The following is an 18,864-nucleotide window of genomic DNA, read 5'->3' on the forward strand; positions in this document are numbered from 1 at the left end:
AAGACATTTGCTGAAAGATATGATGCATCATTAAGGTAGGGAGAAGATGGGGAAGGAGAGCTGACAACTCACCAGTGAAAAATAGGTCCAGGTACCTACGGAGCACATGATCCATGCAGTGACTGCTGTATCATTAGAAAACTAAAGATCTGACTAATTTGCCATATAAGGATTTGTTTCCCTCAGCACAGGATGTTACAGCATACATTTTCTGTAATTCTTAAGAGGCTTCACAAAGATCACATAGATGGATATCCCTAAGCCTTGAGGACATGTCCTTTAATGTTCAGGAAGTATTGATCTAATGATATTTATTATTCCTGCTGCCTTAGTCTCCTAGTCTCTTTAAATCCATGAGCTACTTTCTAAGAACAGATCTGGTTATTCTTTTTTGTTGAGACAGCGACTCACTCTGTCGCCGAGGCTGGAGTGCAGTGGTGTGATCTCTGCTTACTGCAACCTCTACCTCCTGGGTTCAAGTGATTCTCATGCCTCAGCCTCCCGAGTAGTAGCTGGGATTACAGGTGCATGCCACTACACTAGGTTAATTTTTGTATTTTTAGTTGAACAGGTTTTTGCTATGTTGGTCAGGCAGGTCTGGAACTCCTGGACTCAAGACATCCGTCCGTCTTGGCCTCCAAAAATGCTGGGATTACAGGTGTGAGCCACTGTGCCTGGCCTAACTCTGGTAATTCTGAGACTAATTAAACCTTCTGGCTCTCTCTGAACTCAGGAACCCAAGAAGAGTAAACAAATTGAAAAGTACATTTTTCATTATATATGTGGGAAAAGCTTAAGCTAGAAATACAACGAAGTAAGTTATACAAGAGCAAGAACCTTGCTACACTTTGTTTACCCAAGTGAGTAAAAGAATACCTAGTTCATAGGTGGAGCTCAATTAGTATTTGTTGAGTGAAATGTCATTAGCTATAAACTAATGTCTCTCTAAGAAAAAAGACATTATGGCCAGGCATGGTGGCTCATGCCTGTAATCCTAGCACTTTGGGAGGCCAAGGTGGGTGGATCACTTGAGGTCAGGAGATCAAGATCAGCCTAACCAACATGGTGAAACCCCATCTCTACTAAAAATACAAGAATTAGCCAGTGAGCAGTGGCACATGACTGTAGTCCCAGGTACTCGGGAGGCTGAGGTGGGAGAATCGCTTGAACCTGGGAGACGGAGGCTGCAGTGAGCTGAGATGGTGCCACTGCACTCCAGCCTGGATGACAGAGCAAGACTCTGTCTCAAAAAATATATATATATATTTTTGTTTCCCTCGTAACAAAAATGATGCATGTCTACTTTAGAAAATTAGGGACCTCAGAGAAAAGGCAGAAATATCCTGTAATCCTACCACCCTGAAATAACCGCTGTTAAGGTTTTAGTGTAGATTTTTCCAGTCTTTTTGGCTATGCATAGATGTATAATAAACAAAGATATGACCATATTCTCCATACCATCTATAACTTGCTCTTTTGTTTTACAGCCTATCATCAACATCTTTCCATGTCAAATATTTTTCAACTGGATCATTTTTAATGGTTGCATAATATTTAATGATATAGATGTACCATAATTTACTAATTCCTATTTTTCAATCATTTAAATTGTTTTTCATTTTTTGCTATTATTAGAACACTGACAAACATTCTTATAGCTAAAATCTTTGCACACATCCATGTTTACAAACATGGAGTAAACTCATAGAAGTAGAGTTACTAGGACAAAGATCATGCAAAATGATAAGGCATATTGGCAAATCACTCTCCAGAAAGGCTGCTCCAGTTCATTCTTCCACCAATAGTACATCACAGTGTTTGTTCCTTGAATCCCTGTCCACCCTATACAATGTAAATTAAGAAAACAAATTTAAACCAATTTAATAAGGGGAAATGTGTTGGTCCATTTTTATTAGGAAAACACAAATGTTTTCCTTAAAAAAAAGTTGCAGAGTCTTTTAAAAATGCTTTCTATTATTCAAAGTAAGCCAAAGTCTCAAGAGAATAATCTGAGAATTTCAGTTTCATTACACAGATTCAAAGGTAAGAGCCAGCTTAGTGTAACTTACAGAATGCCTAATGCATGTTTCTTCATCTAGGAAACACATGCTCCAAAAGCATATGCCACAGAGTCTGGTGCAACTGTCCTAAAATATACTCAAGGCCTAGGCACCTCAGATACTCCAGCTGCATCGGAGTGGGAGGCTGCAGTAACTATCTTCCTGTGAAGGAAACACCTGGTCTAAACGTTGCTTTGATCCACACATCATCTATTTTTTTTCTCCTGTGACTTCAACTCACTACTCCCCATAAGGTACATCAAGAAAAGTTTATTCTGCAATAAGAGCTAGGATCAGTTTACTTTTACAGGGATGTCCAATTTTTTGGCTTCCCTGGGCCACATTGGAAGAACTGTCTTGGGCCACACACAGAATACACTAATGATAGCTAATGAGCTAAAAAAAAAAAAAAAAAAAAAAAAAAATTGCAAAAAAAATCTCGTATTTTAGCAAAGTTTTATGAATTTGGATTAGAATTTTAGGAAAGTTTTATGAATTTGTGTTGGGCCGCATGCAAAGCCGTTCTGAGATGCATGTGGCCTATGGGCCATAGGTTGGACAAGCTTGCTTTAGAACATCAAAGCTTGATTTAAGGTTATTACTTGAATTAAGACTGCTCTGTACTCTTCCCCAAAATATACCTGAAAATGCTGTCATTTATGGTTGTTACTGCTGTTTGGATTTACTTGTTACTTAAGAACAGATAAGTCAGGCCGGGCGCGGTGGCTCAAGCCTGTAATCCCAGCACTTTGGGAGGCCGAGACGGGCGGATCACGAGGTCAGGAGATCGAGACCATCCTGGCTAACACGGTGAAACCCCGTCTCTACTAAAAAATACAAAAAACTAGCCGGGCGAGGTGGCGGGCGCCTGTAGTCCCAGCTACTCGGGAGGCTGAGGCAGGAGAATGGTGTGAACCCGGGAGGCGGAGCTTGCAGTGAGCTGAGATCCGGCCACTGCACTCTAGCCTGGGCGACAGAGCGAGACTCCGTCTCAAAAAAAAAAAAAAAAAAAAAAAGAACAGATAAGTCAATTGTCTTTAACTGAACCTTAGTCAAAGGAGGTCATAAATTTCCTAAGTTTTCCATGAGAAACTTACCTGCAAAATATGTCCTAACTCTAAAAATCTGGTCTAAACACATGACCTGAAACTGTCCTATCTCAATCACTGCAGGTAATGATAAGACTTAATTGTTCAGTGACGCTTTGGACTCCACCCACTTCCATCCTATCAATTCTGTTTTCAGGGGTAGATTATCTCCCCGGGGTCTTTTTCAGGCTCTTTTATTTCTTGTTTTGCTTGCATTCTGTCCATTCCACTCCTCACAGGGACTTCTACTACCTAACAGGCAGCTGAATAAGAAATCGAAATTCAAATCCCTGACTGGGGAATGAATTCTGAATCTTAGTCACATCATTCTCTGGCTATACTAGATAATTTTCTTTTTCTTTTTTTTTTTTTTGAGACGGAGTCTTGCTCTGTCGCCCAGGCTGGAGTGCAGTGGCCCGATCTCAGCTCACTGCAAGCTCCGCCTCCTGGGTTTACGCCATCCTCCTGCCTCAGCCTCCCGAGTAGCTGGGACTACAGGCGCCCGCCACCTCGCCTGGCTAGTTTTTTTATTTTTTAGTAGAGACGGGGTTTCACTGTGTTAGCCAGGATGGTCTCGATCTCCTGACCGTGATCCGCCTGTCTCGGCCTCCCAAAGTGCTGGGATTACAGGCTTGAACCACCGCGCCCAGCTATTAGATAATTTTCTAGATAATCTAAAATAAGAGAATAAGAGGCGAGGTGAAGTGGCTCACACCTGCAATCCCAGCACTTTGGGAGGCCAAGGCAGGAGGACTGCTTGAGGCCAGGAGTTCAAGACCAGCCTGGGCAACACAGAGACACCCCCATCTCCACAAAAAAATTTAAAAAATAAGCCAGGTGTAGTGGCACATGCATGTAGTCATAGCTGCTTAGGAGGCTGAGGTAGGAAGAACACTCGAGCCCAGGAGTTGGAGGCTGCCATAAGCTATGATTGCACCACTGCGCTCTAGCCTGGGCAACAGAGGGAGACCTTGTCTCTTTAAAAGAGAGACAGAGAGAGAGAGAGAGAGAGAGAGAAATACCTATCCTGTCTAAATGTAAGAAATACTCTCAGGGCAGTTATGTAACCCCTCCAAAGCATGTTTTCTCACCCATAGTAAGGGGCTAATAATATTATTTTGGGGGCTTGGTATGATGATTAAATAAAATCCATGTAAAACATCTGGCATGTAGTAAATAGCCCTGAAATGTCCATATGCCAGCTGATGGTTATTAGCAAGTATAATGTTTTCTCTAGGCTTTATTTGCATTATGCAAATAGCCACCAGCAGTTTAAATGGAAATTTATCTATCCATAAAGTAACTCTGTGAATGCTATCCCTGGTTACCTTAAGAAATAGCTAATGCAGGCCAGGCGCAGTGGCTCACACGTGTAATTCCAGCACTTTGGGGGGCTGAGGTGGGCAGATCATGAGGTCAGGAGTTTGAGACCAGCCTGGCCAATATGGTGAAACCCTGTCTCTACTAAAAAATACAAAAAAATTAGCCAGGCATAGTGGCACGTGCCTGTAGTCCTAGCTACTCGGGAGGCTGAGGCAGGAGAATCGCCTGAACCTGGGAGGCAGAGGTGGCAGTGAGCCGAGATTGCGCCACTGCACTCCAGCCTGGGCAACAGAGTGAGGCTTCGTCTCAAAAAAAAAAAAAAAAAAAAAAGAAAAAAAAGAAATAGCTAATGCGTAGCATTGTATGTTCTAGATTTGGCTCTTAGTCCACTAAGTAATTAACTTAGTCAATGTGTCCCTAATAAAGCTCAGTATCAACTGGCTTATCTAAACCGTTAAGTCTCTGCCAGAGCCTAAGAATACCACCTCTGAATTCCTCTGAATTTCACTTGTTCACCAATACTCAAGGCCTTCCAGTTGTTAAAAATTTGAATATTGCATTTCTAGGTCATCTTTAACTACGATGGTTACACAAACAGATCATTTAGCATTTTCAAAGCAAATTGTACCATTTCAGACATTTCTTACAAAATATTGCTCCAATAACATTAAAACACTTTTGTAGAGATAGTAAAAGTCATCTTACCACATTGCCTGCACAGATACAGGTTTGAATATGTGAACTCTGTTATCCGTCGATACACTGAACCCACTAAGGACAAATGAGAACAAGACAAAAATCCACAAATTAGGGTAGGTTATTTCAGTTGTGAGTTTTCACGGATGTATCCCAGGCTAACCACAACTGGCTCCGTAGAGGGAATCATCAGGCATTTCATGTAGAAGTTTTAACTAGAGAATAAGACTTGACAGAAAAGCTTTGACAGATTGTCTTGACTTCATCTACCAAGCAAAATGAATGGATTCCCATATTGGAGTTAGGGAATTAAATACAGTTTCCCAGTTGTAGCTATGGACAAAATGTTCTGTATATTTCTATTTGGAGGTCTTGTGGGTTCTTAGCAAACCTGACCCTGGTTTTATAAACTGGAGCAAACATCTTGGTCTCTTGGGGACACATTCTAAAAACATTAGGAGGTAGGGTGGGGGTGGGGTCACTGGAAGGAACTGGCATAGCAAAGGGGTTATACTGTAGGCTGACAGCTGGCAGAGGCGGCAAGAGGTTATTTGAAACAGAACATATCATCCTTTGGGAGAGCATTGCAACAGTCCCACATGCTCAGATTAAAGAGCCAACAAACTAGTTCTTCTTTGTCTTGATTCCTACCACAGTTGGCCTAGAAGAACAGAAGTGAGAGACCCTGGCAAGTTGTATTTTTACTCCACTTTACAAAACAGGAGTTTAAAAGGACTCATTGAGCTGCTGACATGAAAGTTCGGTTGGCACACTGGGCCTCCCTTTTAGCTGAATGAATGTGCAGTAAGATGGAGCCCCACCCCTTGGCTTTCTGTAACAGAATAAAAAAGGAAATCTCTTACCCATCACCATCCAAATGAATTAGCGTGTCGCTCCAGAGAGGCAAAACTAAGCCCATGGTACAAGTGCTACTGCAAGACAAGAAATAGTCCACAAGTTACTCCCTGTTACTCTGGGAAGCAGTCTTTTGTTTACTAACTCTTTCAACACCAAGGATAAACCCTTAAATTCTAAATTCTGGCATACGTGTTACAGTGAAGAAATTTCTATCATATCACTATTAATCTTATGTATGTCCTCAGGAGCTGTTTTAAAGAGATAGTGAGTCAGTTCCTTAAATATTTAATGAAGAAAACTTGCTGACTCAGCTTCCTACATTGTCATCTTGCAAATGACCACTATCTAAAAAATGCAGATGATTGCTGCTGACTTGCATTTGGCAGGTCTTAGCACAAGGTACAGTGCCCAACTGAACTGCAGTGATTTTTTTTTTTTTTTTTTTTTGAGATGCAGTCTTACTTTGTTGCCCAGGCTGGAGTGCAGTAGCACAGTCTCGGCTCACTGAAACCTCTGACTCCCGGGTTCAAGCAATTCCCCTACCTCAGCCTCCCCAGTAGCTGGGATTACAGGTGAGCGCCACCACACCCGGCTAATTTTTTGTACTTTTAGTAGAGATGGGGTTTCACCATGTTGGCCAGGCTGTAATCCCAGCACTGTGGGAGGCCGAGGTGGGCGGATCACCTGAGGTCAGGAGTTCAAGACCAGCCTGGCCAACATGGTGAAACCCTGTCTCTACACTAAAAATACAAAAATTAGCTGGGTGCAGTGGCAAGCGCCTGTTATCCCAGCTACTCAGGAGGCTGAGGCAGGAGAATCACTTGAACCTGGGAGGCAGAAGTTGCAGTGAGCTGAGACTGCACCATTGTACTCCAGCTCTGGAGACAGAGCAAGACTCTGTCTCAAAAAGAGTGATTCCAGAGCTCAGGAGATTCAAATCAAGACTGAAAGAGCTTATCCACATTGCAACCTGGACCTGAACAACAGAAACACAGCTACCATGCCAGAGTCCAGGAGCAAGACAGCTCTACCACAAGTTTTGTTGAGCAGATGAGATGAGCGCACAAAAAATTTGTTTTGAAAATGGCTTCACAAGATGAAGTCGGGATAGTTTTACGGTAGCTTTTTGCTTTGTATTTAGTGAGTGCTTAGCCAGGTTCTTAGCAACAAGTATAATTTGGAGTATAAATATGATGGGTTGGTAGCCCAGTGACAAATCCAGAAATTAACTATATAAAAAGATATAGACGCTGCAAAAGGGTGTGATCTATAAGCTTGTGACCAGATTTTGGTTAACCTTTGGACAAGTGACATTGATAGACAGGAACCAACATTACATTTTTGGCTTGTATTCAGGCCAGAATGCTTTTTTACATTAAGCAGCAGCTTTTTTAGCTGGGTGTGGTGGCTCACGTCTGTAATCCCAGCACTTTGGGAAGCAGAGGTGGGCGGATCACAAGGTCAAGAGATCGAGACCATCCTGGTCAACATGGTGAAACCCCGTCTCTACTAAAAATACAAAAATTAGCTGGGCATGGTGGTGTGTGCCTGTAGTCCCAGCTGCTCGGGAGGCTAAGGCAGGAGAATCGCTTGAACCCGGGAGGCGGAGGTTGCAGTGAGCCGAAATTGTGCCACTGCACTCCAGCTTGGCCACAGAGCGAGACTCTGTCTCAAAAAAAAAAAAAAAAAAAAAAAAAAGAAGTAGCTTTTTCACACAACAGGAAGGAAAGGCCTGAATAAGGCACACTTGGTATTTTTATCCAGGTTACCTCAGTCTCTCAAGATTTTTCTCCATTAAAGTATAACTACTTACTTTAGTAAATATTCAACTCATTCAATAACGATTTATTTAGTGCCTACTATGTACCAGACATTTCAAGGTGTCAGGAGTACAAAAAGAAATGGAAAAAAAAAAAACACAACAACAAACCACGAAGATCTATTATTTTATAACTTGAAATATATGTTACATTTTAGAAATCAAGATTATGCTGCATACTAAAAAATTTATTTAAATATAATACTCAAAGAACTTGTAAATGGGCTAAATGAATTGGCTGCGACATATTATTAAGAACTATTTGTACTTGTCATTATCTGGGTTCCACTTAGGCTTAATACTATTTTGAAGCATTAACATTTTACATTCTCAGATATGAAATGATACAAATTCAAATTCCTTCAACAACAACTGAGACAGAAATGATTTTAGATTACGTGAGCACCTGAGACTTCTTACAGTCCAAGGAACTCATTAAAGCGAGGATGTATGGGAATTTCATAATAGTAAGTTTAGCAAACAGAATGAAAACTAGTTTCTAGTGTTTCATGTCTTATTTTGTCTTCTATAAACTAAAATTTCCTTTGGCTAGTGACACTGGTCAGATATGAATCAGACAGGGCTATTGGCAAAAGATAGATGTAATTCACTGAGTATAAACTACTGGGTACCTATATTAATATGCATTCTTTCTGGTAAAGTTTAGGACAAAGTGAAAGAGATTAAGATTTAGACATGTGCTTGCTGATATTCTGGGTCAGGAGAATCTGCGGTTATTGTCTTCTGTCTCTAGGGGAAGATTCAATTGAAGCTTGGTGAGGTTCCTGTTCCTGTTTTATAGGGTTTTCAAGGGAGGGGGTCAGGGAGAACTGAACAAAGGAAATACTAGCTAGAACAGTGCTGTCCAACTGAACTTTCTGCAAGAATGGAAAATGTTCTATACATGTACTAATATGATAGCCACTAGCATATATGGTTACTGAATACTTGAAATGTGACTAGTTGGAACTGAGGAACTGAAATTTCATTTAATTTTAATCTATTTAAAAAGACACATGCATGCTGTATGCAGTCGCTCATGCCTATAATCCCAGCACTCAGGAAGGCAGAGGCAGGAGCTCAGGAGTTGAGACCAGCCTGGACAACATGGAGAGACCGTGTTCTCCACAAAAAGGAAAAAAGAAAGGAAGGAAGATGAAAGAAGGAAGGAAGGCAGGCAGGCAGGCAGGCAGGCAGGACGGCAGGCAGGCAGGCAGGCAAGAAGGAAGGAAGGGGCACATATGGTTAGTGGCTACTATACTGGACAATACAGATCTAGAGAGATTAAAAACCTAAATTAGAGGTCCTAAAATCCTAATGAATGTAAACAAGGTAGGTGCTGTTATAGGAAAATGCTTACTGAAAGCTCCGTTGCTTAATCAGAAGTTAAAACCATGCAGGAGAAAGCTTCCTAAATGTGGTTTACAAGCCCGTGTAAATTTAGAGCCTACAATTAAATGCTGTTAAGTGGTATACAAGCTAATAACTTTGGCTTTGGGAATCCCTGTGAATCCCCAAGTTATTTTCAGGTTGACTTCTATATAGGAATAAGGTAAACATTGGTTTGGGAAACTTTCTAGTGATAAAATGATTTTTTTCCCCTCAACATCAGGACAATTAGAATCATTCCCAGGCTCCTCCTCTCTTTGTGACTAAATTTCCCTAGGCCTGGGTCACACCCCTAGCTACTCCAAAGTTCCATTCTAGTCCTGAACCAGGAAGTCAATGCTTTGAGACATCTGGCAGGATTTCCTGAGGCTTATTATCCAGGGTGTAAAGATCTGCTTAGCAGCCACATTCCACAGTCTTCCGAAGGTTTCTCCAGAAAAAGTGGGAAAAATAAAAAAGGAAAGCAACAAACCTTAACGACACACAAAAAGGACAGGTGTTGTGTGTTATCTTTCATCATAGAATATAAAGTACAGCTAAAGCCAAAGGTACATAAAAAGTTCTGCTTTGAGTTTAAGGAGCCATCCTGTACCGCCCCTGCCCGCCCCTCCACCATCCTTTTTAACTCAATAAAAGGAAAAAGGAGGCATAACATTTGGTAAAAGCAAGGTTTAAGGACATGGATAAACAAAACAGATGGTAGTTTAAGTGGGATCTCTTTGGATCTGGGACCACTGGTATACTACCACAAAGGCTGGGTGCCCTATAATCACCAAAGTGAATCATTACTGACTACAATAGAGTAGGCCAGGTGCAAGGCTCATGCCTATAATTCCAGAACTTTGGGAAGCCCAAGTGGGAGGATCGCTTAAGCCCAGGAATTCAAGACCAGCCTGGCCAACATAAGGAAATCTCGTCTCCAGAAAAATAAGGAAAAAAAAAAAAAAAAAAAAAAAGACCAAATAGCTGGGTATGGTGGTGCATGCCTGTACTTCCAGCTACTTAGGAGGCTGAGGTGGAGGAATTTGAGGCTGTAGTGAGCTGTGACTGTATCACCGCACTTCAGCCTGGACAACAGAGTGAGACATTGTCTCAAAAAAATAAATAAAAAGGCAGCTTTTTAAATGTAACTTTGAAACCACTTGCTTTATATTGTGACTATCTAAAGATGAGATGAAGGTATGGAATAATGGTAAATTAGAAACTCAGAACCAAAGACATTCACTAAACATTCTTGTTTCTCAAGACTGTGGCTAAGATACTTATGTTCTTTAGTTTTATGTCTTGTACTTTAACAGCAGAACTGCACAAGATATTTTTGTGATGAAAGGCAACTGGGGTCAGGCACGGTGGCTCACGCCTGTCATCTCAGCACTTTGGGAGGCTGAGGTGGGTGGATCACTTGAAGTCAGGAGTTTGAAACTGGCCAACATGGCAAAACTCTGTCTCTACTAAAAATACAAAAATTAATCGGGCATAGTGGTGCACACCTGTAATCCCAGCTACTCGGGAGGCTGAGGTAGGAGAATTGCTTGAACCCAGGAGGCAGAGGTTGCAGTGAACCAAGATTGTGCCACTGCATTCCAGTCTGGGCAACAGAGTGATGACATTCCGTCCCCCTGCCCCCCACCAAAAAAAAAAAAACAACTGGAACAGGTTACTTAAAACGCAGTTTTCACATTTTGAAATGGTACCACCATACCTGTCATTAGAGGAGAAATCCATTCCTAGGACGATGCTTTCTTCGGTGTCTTGTCTACCATTAGTTGAAACCACTACCATATAGCGTGTTCGATTCTGGTAAGTACTTTCCAGTCTTACAGCCTGGAAGTTAGCACACAACAGAGATATTATGAAATTTAGAATGTTAATTTCAGATCATTTCAACCCCTTTTCATCAGCATCTTTAGCATACTCAGGAAGGCAGCAGAGTCAGTAGTTAGGAGACATAAATTAAAATCTCAGCTTGTATACTAGCTATAAAACCTTTGGTAAGTTACTAAATTAATTGGAGGGAGATATAATAATACCTATCTGTCTGGTTGTTTTAAGAATCTTATAAAATAATACATGTAAAGCACCGTGCTTGGCACACAGTAAATGCTCAATAAGATGTTTGTTATTAGCGTAATTTATACTAATTACCACAGTGTGTAATAAAGATTGAAGAGGGAAATGTGAGGTATATGAATGTGAGCATTGGTCTCAGAGATGCAATTCCCACAAACAATTATAATATGGAGCAAACTATTAGCAACATCTAAGGCGAGTATTGACTTTGCTATACTGAATTCCTGCATGTTAATGCACTATAAGATTTTCTTAAGTTTCAATGATAATTAAAGGAGATTGCATTTTCAGAAACTTCTCATTTTTTGTCAAAAGTTTTAATTTATTGCTTAAATTTTAAAAAGACCCTCAGAAAATTTGAATACGGACAGGGTCTTAGATGAAATTAAGGATTTACTGTTAATGTAATAATGGCATTGTGACTTTTTCTTAAGTACTGGGAGTGAAATGACATGGTTTCTGAGTTTTACTCTAAAATGTTCCAACAAAAAAATTTAACACAGAGTGGGGATAGATGAAAGAAGTCAGGCAAAAGGTTGATGGTTATTAAAGGTAAGTAATGGCCAGGCGCGGTGGCTTACGCCTATAATCCCAGCACTTTGGGAGGCCAAGTAGGCAGATCACCTGAGGTCAGGAGTTCAAGACCAGCCTAGCCAACATGGTGAAACCCTGTCTCTACTAAAAATACAAAAAAAAATTAGCTGGGTGTGGTGGCACTTGCCTGTAATCCCAGCTACTCAGGAGGCTGAGGCAGGAGGATTGCTGGAACCCAAAAGGCAGAGGTTGCAGTAAGCTGAGATCACACCACTGCCCTCCAGCCTGGGTGACAGAGTGAGACTCTAGTCCAAAAAAAAAAAAAAAAAAAAAAGCTGAGTAATGAGTTTATGAGGATGTACTTTCTTTCTTTCTTTCTTTTTTTTTTAACAGGTGTGAGTCACCATGCCTGGCTAAGGATGTACTTTCTACTTTAATATGTTTGGAAATTTTCTTAGTAAGTTCCAAAAGGTATCCTTTTTATTTTTTTTTTTTTGAGACAGAGTCTTGTTCTGTCATCCAGGCTGGAGTGCAGTGGCTGGACCTCAGCTCACTGCAAGCTCCGCCTCCCGGGTTTACGCCATTCTCCTGCCTCAGCCTCCCGAGTAGCTGGGACTACAGGCACCCGCCACCTCGCTCGGCTAGTTTTTTTTGTATTTTTTTTTTAGTAGGATGGGGTTTCGCTGTGTTAGCCAGGATGGTCTTGATCTCCTGACCTCGTGATCTGCCCGTCTTGGCCTCCCAAAGCCAAAAGGTATCTTATAAGCCTTAAAAATAAAACAACTACAGGCAACACATTCAAATAATACACATATATTTATGTATATATTATGAATATTTATGTAAATATTTATTATACATATACAATAACAATGCCAAGTGCTGAGGATTCAATGGTGGAAGAGAGAGACATGATCTATGCCCTCATTGAGTGTATAGTCTAGGCTACTCTTCTTTCATTTGTTAATAATTTTAAAGACAGCTTTTTTTTTTTCAAGAGACGGAGTCTTGCTCTGTCCCCCATGCTGGAGTGCAGTGGTGTGATCTCGGCTTACTGCAATCTCCGCCTCTCAGGTTCAAGCAATTCTCCTGCCTCAGCCTCCTGGGTAGCTGGGACTATAGGCACATGCTGCCATGCTTGGCTTTTTTTTTTTTTTTTTTGTATTTTAGTACAGATGAGGTTTCACCATGTTGCCCAGGCTCAGGCAATTCGCCTGCCTCGGCCTCCCAAAGTGCTAGGATTACAGGCGCGAGCCACTGCACCTGGTTTTTTTTTTTTTTTTTTGAGACAGGGTCTCCCTCTGTCACTCAGGTTGGAGTGCAATGGCGCGATCTCGGCTCACTGCAACCTCTGCTTCCTGGGTTTAAGCGATTCTCCTACCTCAGCCTTCCGAGTAACTGGGATTACAGGCGCACGCCACTGCGCCTAATTTTTGTATTTTTATAGAGACAGGGTTTCATCATGTTGGCCAGATGGCCAGGCTGGTCTCGAACTCCTGCCTCAGGTGGTGCACCCACTTCGGCCTCCCAAAGTGCTGGGATTACAGGCGTGAACCACCCACCTGGCAAAATGACAGATCTTTGAAGCCAGAAAAATGTGCTCTGGAGGCAAATTCTTCTGTGTAAAATAACCCCTCTTCCTTAGAGAAACAATTCTAATCCATCAACTGGCTCATTATATTTGTCAGAAATTTCTATTTGGAATTTTTTTTTCAGTGCTGCTGTTCTTAGAGTCTCCCTCCTCTTAACTCTGTCACTATTCCAAAATGGCCAGGCAAAGGGAAAAAGAGGCATAGTTACATAGCTCAAATGACCCATTTAGCAAGGCAGAGGTGAGATTCCCGTGGCTATCTTTTTGTCTCTATTCTGATACTCCTAGGAAAATTTAGGGAAGCATAAATGACAGAAGTGGCTACATTAAATCTTGTTTCTAATAAGAACAGATATAACAAGAATGTAATGCTTACCATTCTGATGCCAAATGCATAAGATAGAGAACTGTACTTCTGACTTCATGTTCCATGAAGTAATTGAGCATTTAAAACCAAATTCACTTATGAGAAGCTAAGAGGAACTAACATTTAAATAGACTAAGATCTAGAAGGCTGGGATCAAGAGTGGGACATTACACACACAGAACAATGAATAAATAGTAAATGTACATGTGGCCGACTGGGAGGCAGTACTGACTCCTTCTCTGATTGTAGACACACTCTACAACATGTTAATTCATCAGAAATCCTGGTGCAGGTAAACTAGAATTTCTTATAAACAAGATCTTGTATATTATTACATATTTACATTTGGGCCTCCCTTGGCCCAAGTTTCCTGAATGTATTAGAGACTCTTTTATTCTCTGTCAAGGCTCCAAGAATTTCTGGCAAGGCTCAAATACAAATGGCCTGGGAACAACTGAACTTTGTTTCTGACAATTTATCTACAACTCCTACACCAACCAGTGGCAATTGATTGGCTAAGTCAAAGCTGATAAAAGGAAAAATATAACTTTCATAAGTATTACCTATAATGCAAGTTACCAGGCCAAGTTAGAAGTGGGCTATAAGAGTTTCTTTGTAAGTGATATTCACTGCAAACATTAGTTGTCTCTTTTTTTTTTTTTTTTTTTTTTTGAGATGGAGTTTCACTCTGTCGCCCAGGCTGGAGTGCAGTGGTGTGATCTCAGCTCACTGAAACCTCTGCCCCCTGGGTTCAAGCAACTCTCCTGCCTCAGCCTCCCGAGTAAATGGGATTACAGGTGCCTGCCACTGCGCCTGGCTACTTTTTGTATTTTTAGTAGAGACGGGGTTTCACCATGTTGGCCAGGATGCTCTCAATCTCTTGACCTTGTGATCCACCCACCTTGGCCTCCCAAAGTGCTGGGATTACAGGCGCAAGCCACTTCGCCCGGCCAGTTGTCTCTTTTTAAAAAGTTTATTTTATAATATCAAAAGCATTTCAAATGTTTGGCTCACCCTTGCTTACTCAAACTGTAACAGAAGTTCCCAAACCTAATGAGAAGGGCCCCAGCCATTTCATACTGACTTAGGCTTGAATACCATGCATATTTCAGATCCATTCAATTTTCAGCTTCTTTTTTGTTTTTGTGTTTCACTCTGTTACCCAGGCTGGAATGCAGTGGGGTGTTCTGCAACCTCTGCCTCCCGGGGTCAAGCAATCCTCCCACCTCAGCCTCCCAAAGAACTGGGACCATAAGTGCCCGCCACCATGCTTGGCTAATTTTTTGTATCTTTGGTAGAGATGAGGTTTCACCATGTTGTCCAGACTGGTCAATTTTAAGCTTCTTAAATGGAAGAATAGCACTTAAGAGTTCCTGGAATTTGATCACAGGCCTCTAGATAGTACCTACAGTATTAATTCAACACCTATCTCCTAATTAGAAGGATGAGATAAAAATCTTTGAAGAAAAAATTCTGAAACGTGAGGGGATAAACCCAAGACTTTATTTAAAGTTCCTTTTAGGCTGGGCGCAGTGGTTCACGCCTGTAATCTCAAAACTTTGGGAGGCTGAGACAGGCGGGTCGCTTGAGGTCAGGAGTTCGAGATCAGCCTGGCCAACATGGCAAAATCCTCTCTCTACTAAAAATACAAAAAAAATTAGCTGGGTGTGGTGGCGTGTGTCTGTAATCCCAGCTGCTCAGGTGGCTGAGGCAGGAGAATCACTGGATCCCGGGAGGAGGAGGTTGCAGTAGGTTGAGATCACGCCACTCCACTCCAGCCTAGGCAACAGGGTGAGTGAGACCCTCAAAAAAAAAAAAAGTTCATTTTAAGCTTCAAGATTCTAGGTTAATGAATTAAAAATCTATGTGCCACAGCCATAAGGAAAAGTCTAACGCCCATCCTGGTTTGAGGTTTATTTCATATTCCTCCATTGGAGATAAGATTAAGCAAAATGTAATAATTTAATTTATTAACACAATCAAATAAATTTAAAATGACAATTTTGTTCATAATACCCTAATTTTGAAAATGACAGCATTTCCAATGTTTCTTCAGTCTCCAGAACTTATATTGAAATCAATGACTGGAATAAGACAATTGAGATGCATTTCATTAATCAACTAAAGTTCTCCTTGAAAAGGACACTACTGAAGTACATTTTAATTGTCTGAACAAAACAATATCCTGGATTTTAAAACTTGGCAGCAACAGTAACTGAGCTTATATTTCCAAGAAACTACATTTACTGCCTAAATTTGGAATGCTATTACAAGTTTCAGGTGAATTGTATCCAGCAGTCTTAGGACTGAAGTAGGTCTGAGAAGTCATCCCCTGCCTCTGCTTTATTCCTGAAAAACCCAACCTGTTTTCAAAGCTCATCTATCAAAGAATAATGCTATTCCCTCGGCATCTAATTTAAATCCTTAACCTAATTACAAGCAGTTTACAAACACCACCTGATAAAAGAGCTTCTCTTGGCTTAGAGCGGTGGCTCGCACCTGTAATCCCAGCACTTTGGGAGGCTGAGGCGGGTGGATCACTTGAAGTGAGGAGTTCGAAACTAGCCTGGCCATCATGATGAAACCCGGTCTCTACTAAAAATACAAAAATTAGTGGGGCGTTGTGGTATGTGCCTGTAATCCCAGGTACTCAGGAGGCTGAGTCACGAGAATCTGTGGAACCTGGGAGGCAGAGGCTGCAGTGAGTCGAGAACGCACCACTGCACTCCAGCCTGGGTGACAAAGCGAGACTCCATCTCAAAAAAAAAAAAAAAAGAAAAAAAAAAAAAAAAAAGAGCTGCTCTCTTCAGCATCATCTAACATCAGGAAATACTCCTCCTCAAGCTTAAACTGTACCTTTGCCTTTAATTTTTTTTCACCGCTGGGCACAGGGGTTCATGCTTATAATCCCAGCACTTTGGGAAGCTGAGGAAGGCAGATCACCTGAGGTTGGGAGTTTGAGACCAGCCTGACCAATATGGAGAAACCCCATCCCTACTAAAAATACAAAAAATTAGCTGGGCGTGGTGGCGCATGCCTGTAATCCCAGCTACTCAGGAGGCTGAGGCAGGAGAATCGCTTGAACCTGGGAGGCGGAGGTTGTGGTAAGCCGAGATTGCACCATTGCACTCCAGCCTGGGCAAAAGAGTGAAACTCTGTCTCAAAAAAAATAAACAAACAAACAAACAAAAAAAAGAATTTCTCTATACCAAGAGTCTTACATGCATGCCCCTGCGTGCATGATGTAAGACTCTTTGTGAAAAGAAATTAATTACCCCCAGTAAACTACATTATAAAGACCCAATGTCTAAGACAGGCAGTTCATCTAACCCATCAGAGAGAAAGGTTCCAAAAGTATGTAAATATTAAACGCTAGTCAAAAGAATGAAGCAAAATCAATAGCCAAAATTAAAATAGGCTTCACTTGTGACACTAGTAGACTAAAGAACACTGTCTTCAAAAGAAAAAGATTAGAACTTGAGGAAGTCTCTGAATATTTTTTTAAAATCAGTCTGTCTCTATGAAATTCTTAAATATGAATTGTATTCTGTGTAGCCATTAAAAACCACGATTTATTTATTGACATGGAAAGACATCCATGATAAACTATGAAGAAAGTAGGTTACAAAAAGGTATTTCTATTTTTGTCACATTTTTGTAGAAACAAAACAATGCTCTTCCTCTCACTCTTTACACTCTCTCTCTCTCTCATATATACATATTTTTAAAAGAGTGGAAGGATGCTTATCCAAATTGCTAACAATGATTTTCTCAGAATGTAGAATACAGAGTGATTTTTACTTTATTTATACTTTTTTGCATTGTTTGACTGGGATAAAAAAACCCCACATAATATATTTATAGCTAGAAAAAATAAACCAATTTCCATTTTAGAAGCAACATATGATGAAAACCAAAATAATAAAACTCCTCATTTTCTTAAATTCTCCTGCAAAGTACTCAAAAAAGACCTCTTTGTACCTTATCAGCACTTCAGCTTTAGTTAAGAACATCAATTGAAGTTACTTCAAATGTCCTGAGAATTCTTAATTTCTCAGATTATTGTTTTAATTAAATGGTTGATCTTTGGTAATGTGCAAGAGTACTATAAAACCACTTCCTTTATTTTACTAGCTACAGTTTTCCTAAGAACTAAAGTTAATGCTTGATGCCTGTATTTGGAACACAGAGCTTCCCTGGAGGAAAAGATTGGCTTCGTCCTATTTTCAATGCTAAAGCAAAATGTGTGGTTTGGTTGGGTTATTTAAAAAATAAAGGCAAGACTTTTAGTGGGTGCGGTGGCTCATGCCTGTAATCCCAGCACTTTGGGAGGCCAGATGGGGAGATCACCTGAGGTCAGGAGTTTAAGACCAGCCTGGCCAACATGGTGAAAACCCGTCTCTACTAAAAATACAAAAAATTAGCCGGGTATGGTGGCGCATGTCTGTAATCCCAGCTACTCGGGGGGCTGAGACAGGAGAATCACTTGAACCCAGGAGGCAGAGGTTGCAAAGAGCCACGATTGAGCCACTGCACTCCAGCCTGGGCGACAGAGATAGACTCCGTCTCAAAAAAAAAAAAGGCAAGACTTTCAGTTGACTATCAAAGTTCTAACCTTCTGCACAAATCTTAAGAGTTTCAGCATTCCAAATTTAACTCAAAACAAAAGCCTTTGCTTTGAGTCTACAAATGCTCCTTTCAGTTAGAGAAGTGCTAATTTGTCCAAAGTCATACAATGCATTGACTCATTTTCTTGAAGATGACTCACTCAATAATCTGAAACATAATGACTATGTGTTTGTAACAATTCAAAACAACTGTAAAATGACTTGTCATGTGAACTTTGAATTCAGAGGCGTAAGTTACATTTTCTGAATTTATTTTATGTAAAGCAACTGAAGATGCATATTTTAGTAAGAAAAGAATTGCCAGCTCTGCCTTCATAACTGCTTCCTTCATGTTCTTCCAAGTCTCTATGTAGTTAAAATTATTTTAATATTTAGAGGTTCACACCAAATTCCAGAAGGTTATCAATGAGAAAATGATAAAGTGATGTTACATCTCTTTAA

The 18,864-nt window shown here is 40.7% G+C and overlaps 1 protein-coding gene across 21 annotated transcripts in view; it reads right to left on the reverse strand.

Annotated features, from left to right (window-relative positions):
* SSH2 (slingshot protein phosphatase 2) overlaps positions 1-18,864 on the reverse strand; it is a 306,013-nt gene that overhangs the window by 51,679 nt on the left and 235,470 nt on the right. For 15 of the 21 annotated variants that reach the window (XR_012425449.1, XR_012425448.1, XR_012425447.1 and 12 more), the window contains 3 exons: positions 10,936-11,057; positions 6,031-6,099; positions 5,177-5,242 (listed from right to left, as the gene is read on the reverse strand). Coding sequence is in view for 16 of the 21 variants with exons in the window: in XM_005583322.4 (XP_005583379.3) it covers positions 5,177-5,242; positions 6,031-6,099; positions 10,936-11,057 (257 nt within the window). In the remaining 5 variants the exon portion in view is untranslated. Of the gene's footprint in view, positions 1-1,608; positions 1,843-5,176; positions 5,243-6,030; positions 6,100-10,935; positions 11,058-18,864 lie in introns of those variants that run through there. The other 6 variants (XM_015438110.3, XM_074018914.1, XM_074018913.1 and 3 more) reach the window with 2 other exon arrangements.

The sequence above is a fragment of the Macaca fascicularis genome, chromosome 16 (assembly GCF_037993035.2).
Source record: "Macaca fascicularis isolate 582-1 chromosome 16, T2T-MFA8v1.1".
Classification (NCBI taxonomy): domain Eukaryota; kingdom Metazoa; phylum Chordata; class Mammalia; order Primates; family Cercopithecidae; genus Macaca; species Macaca fascicularis.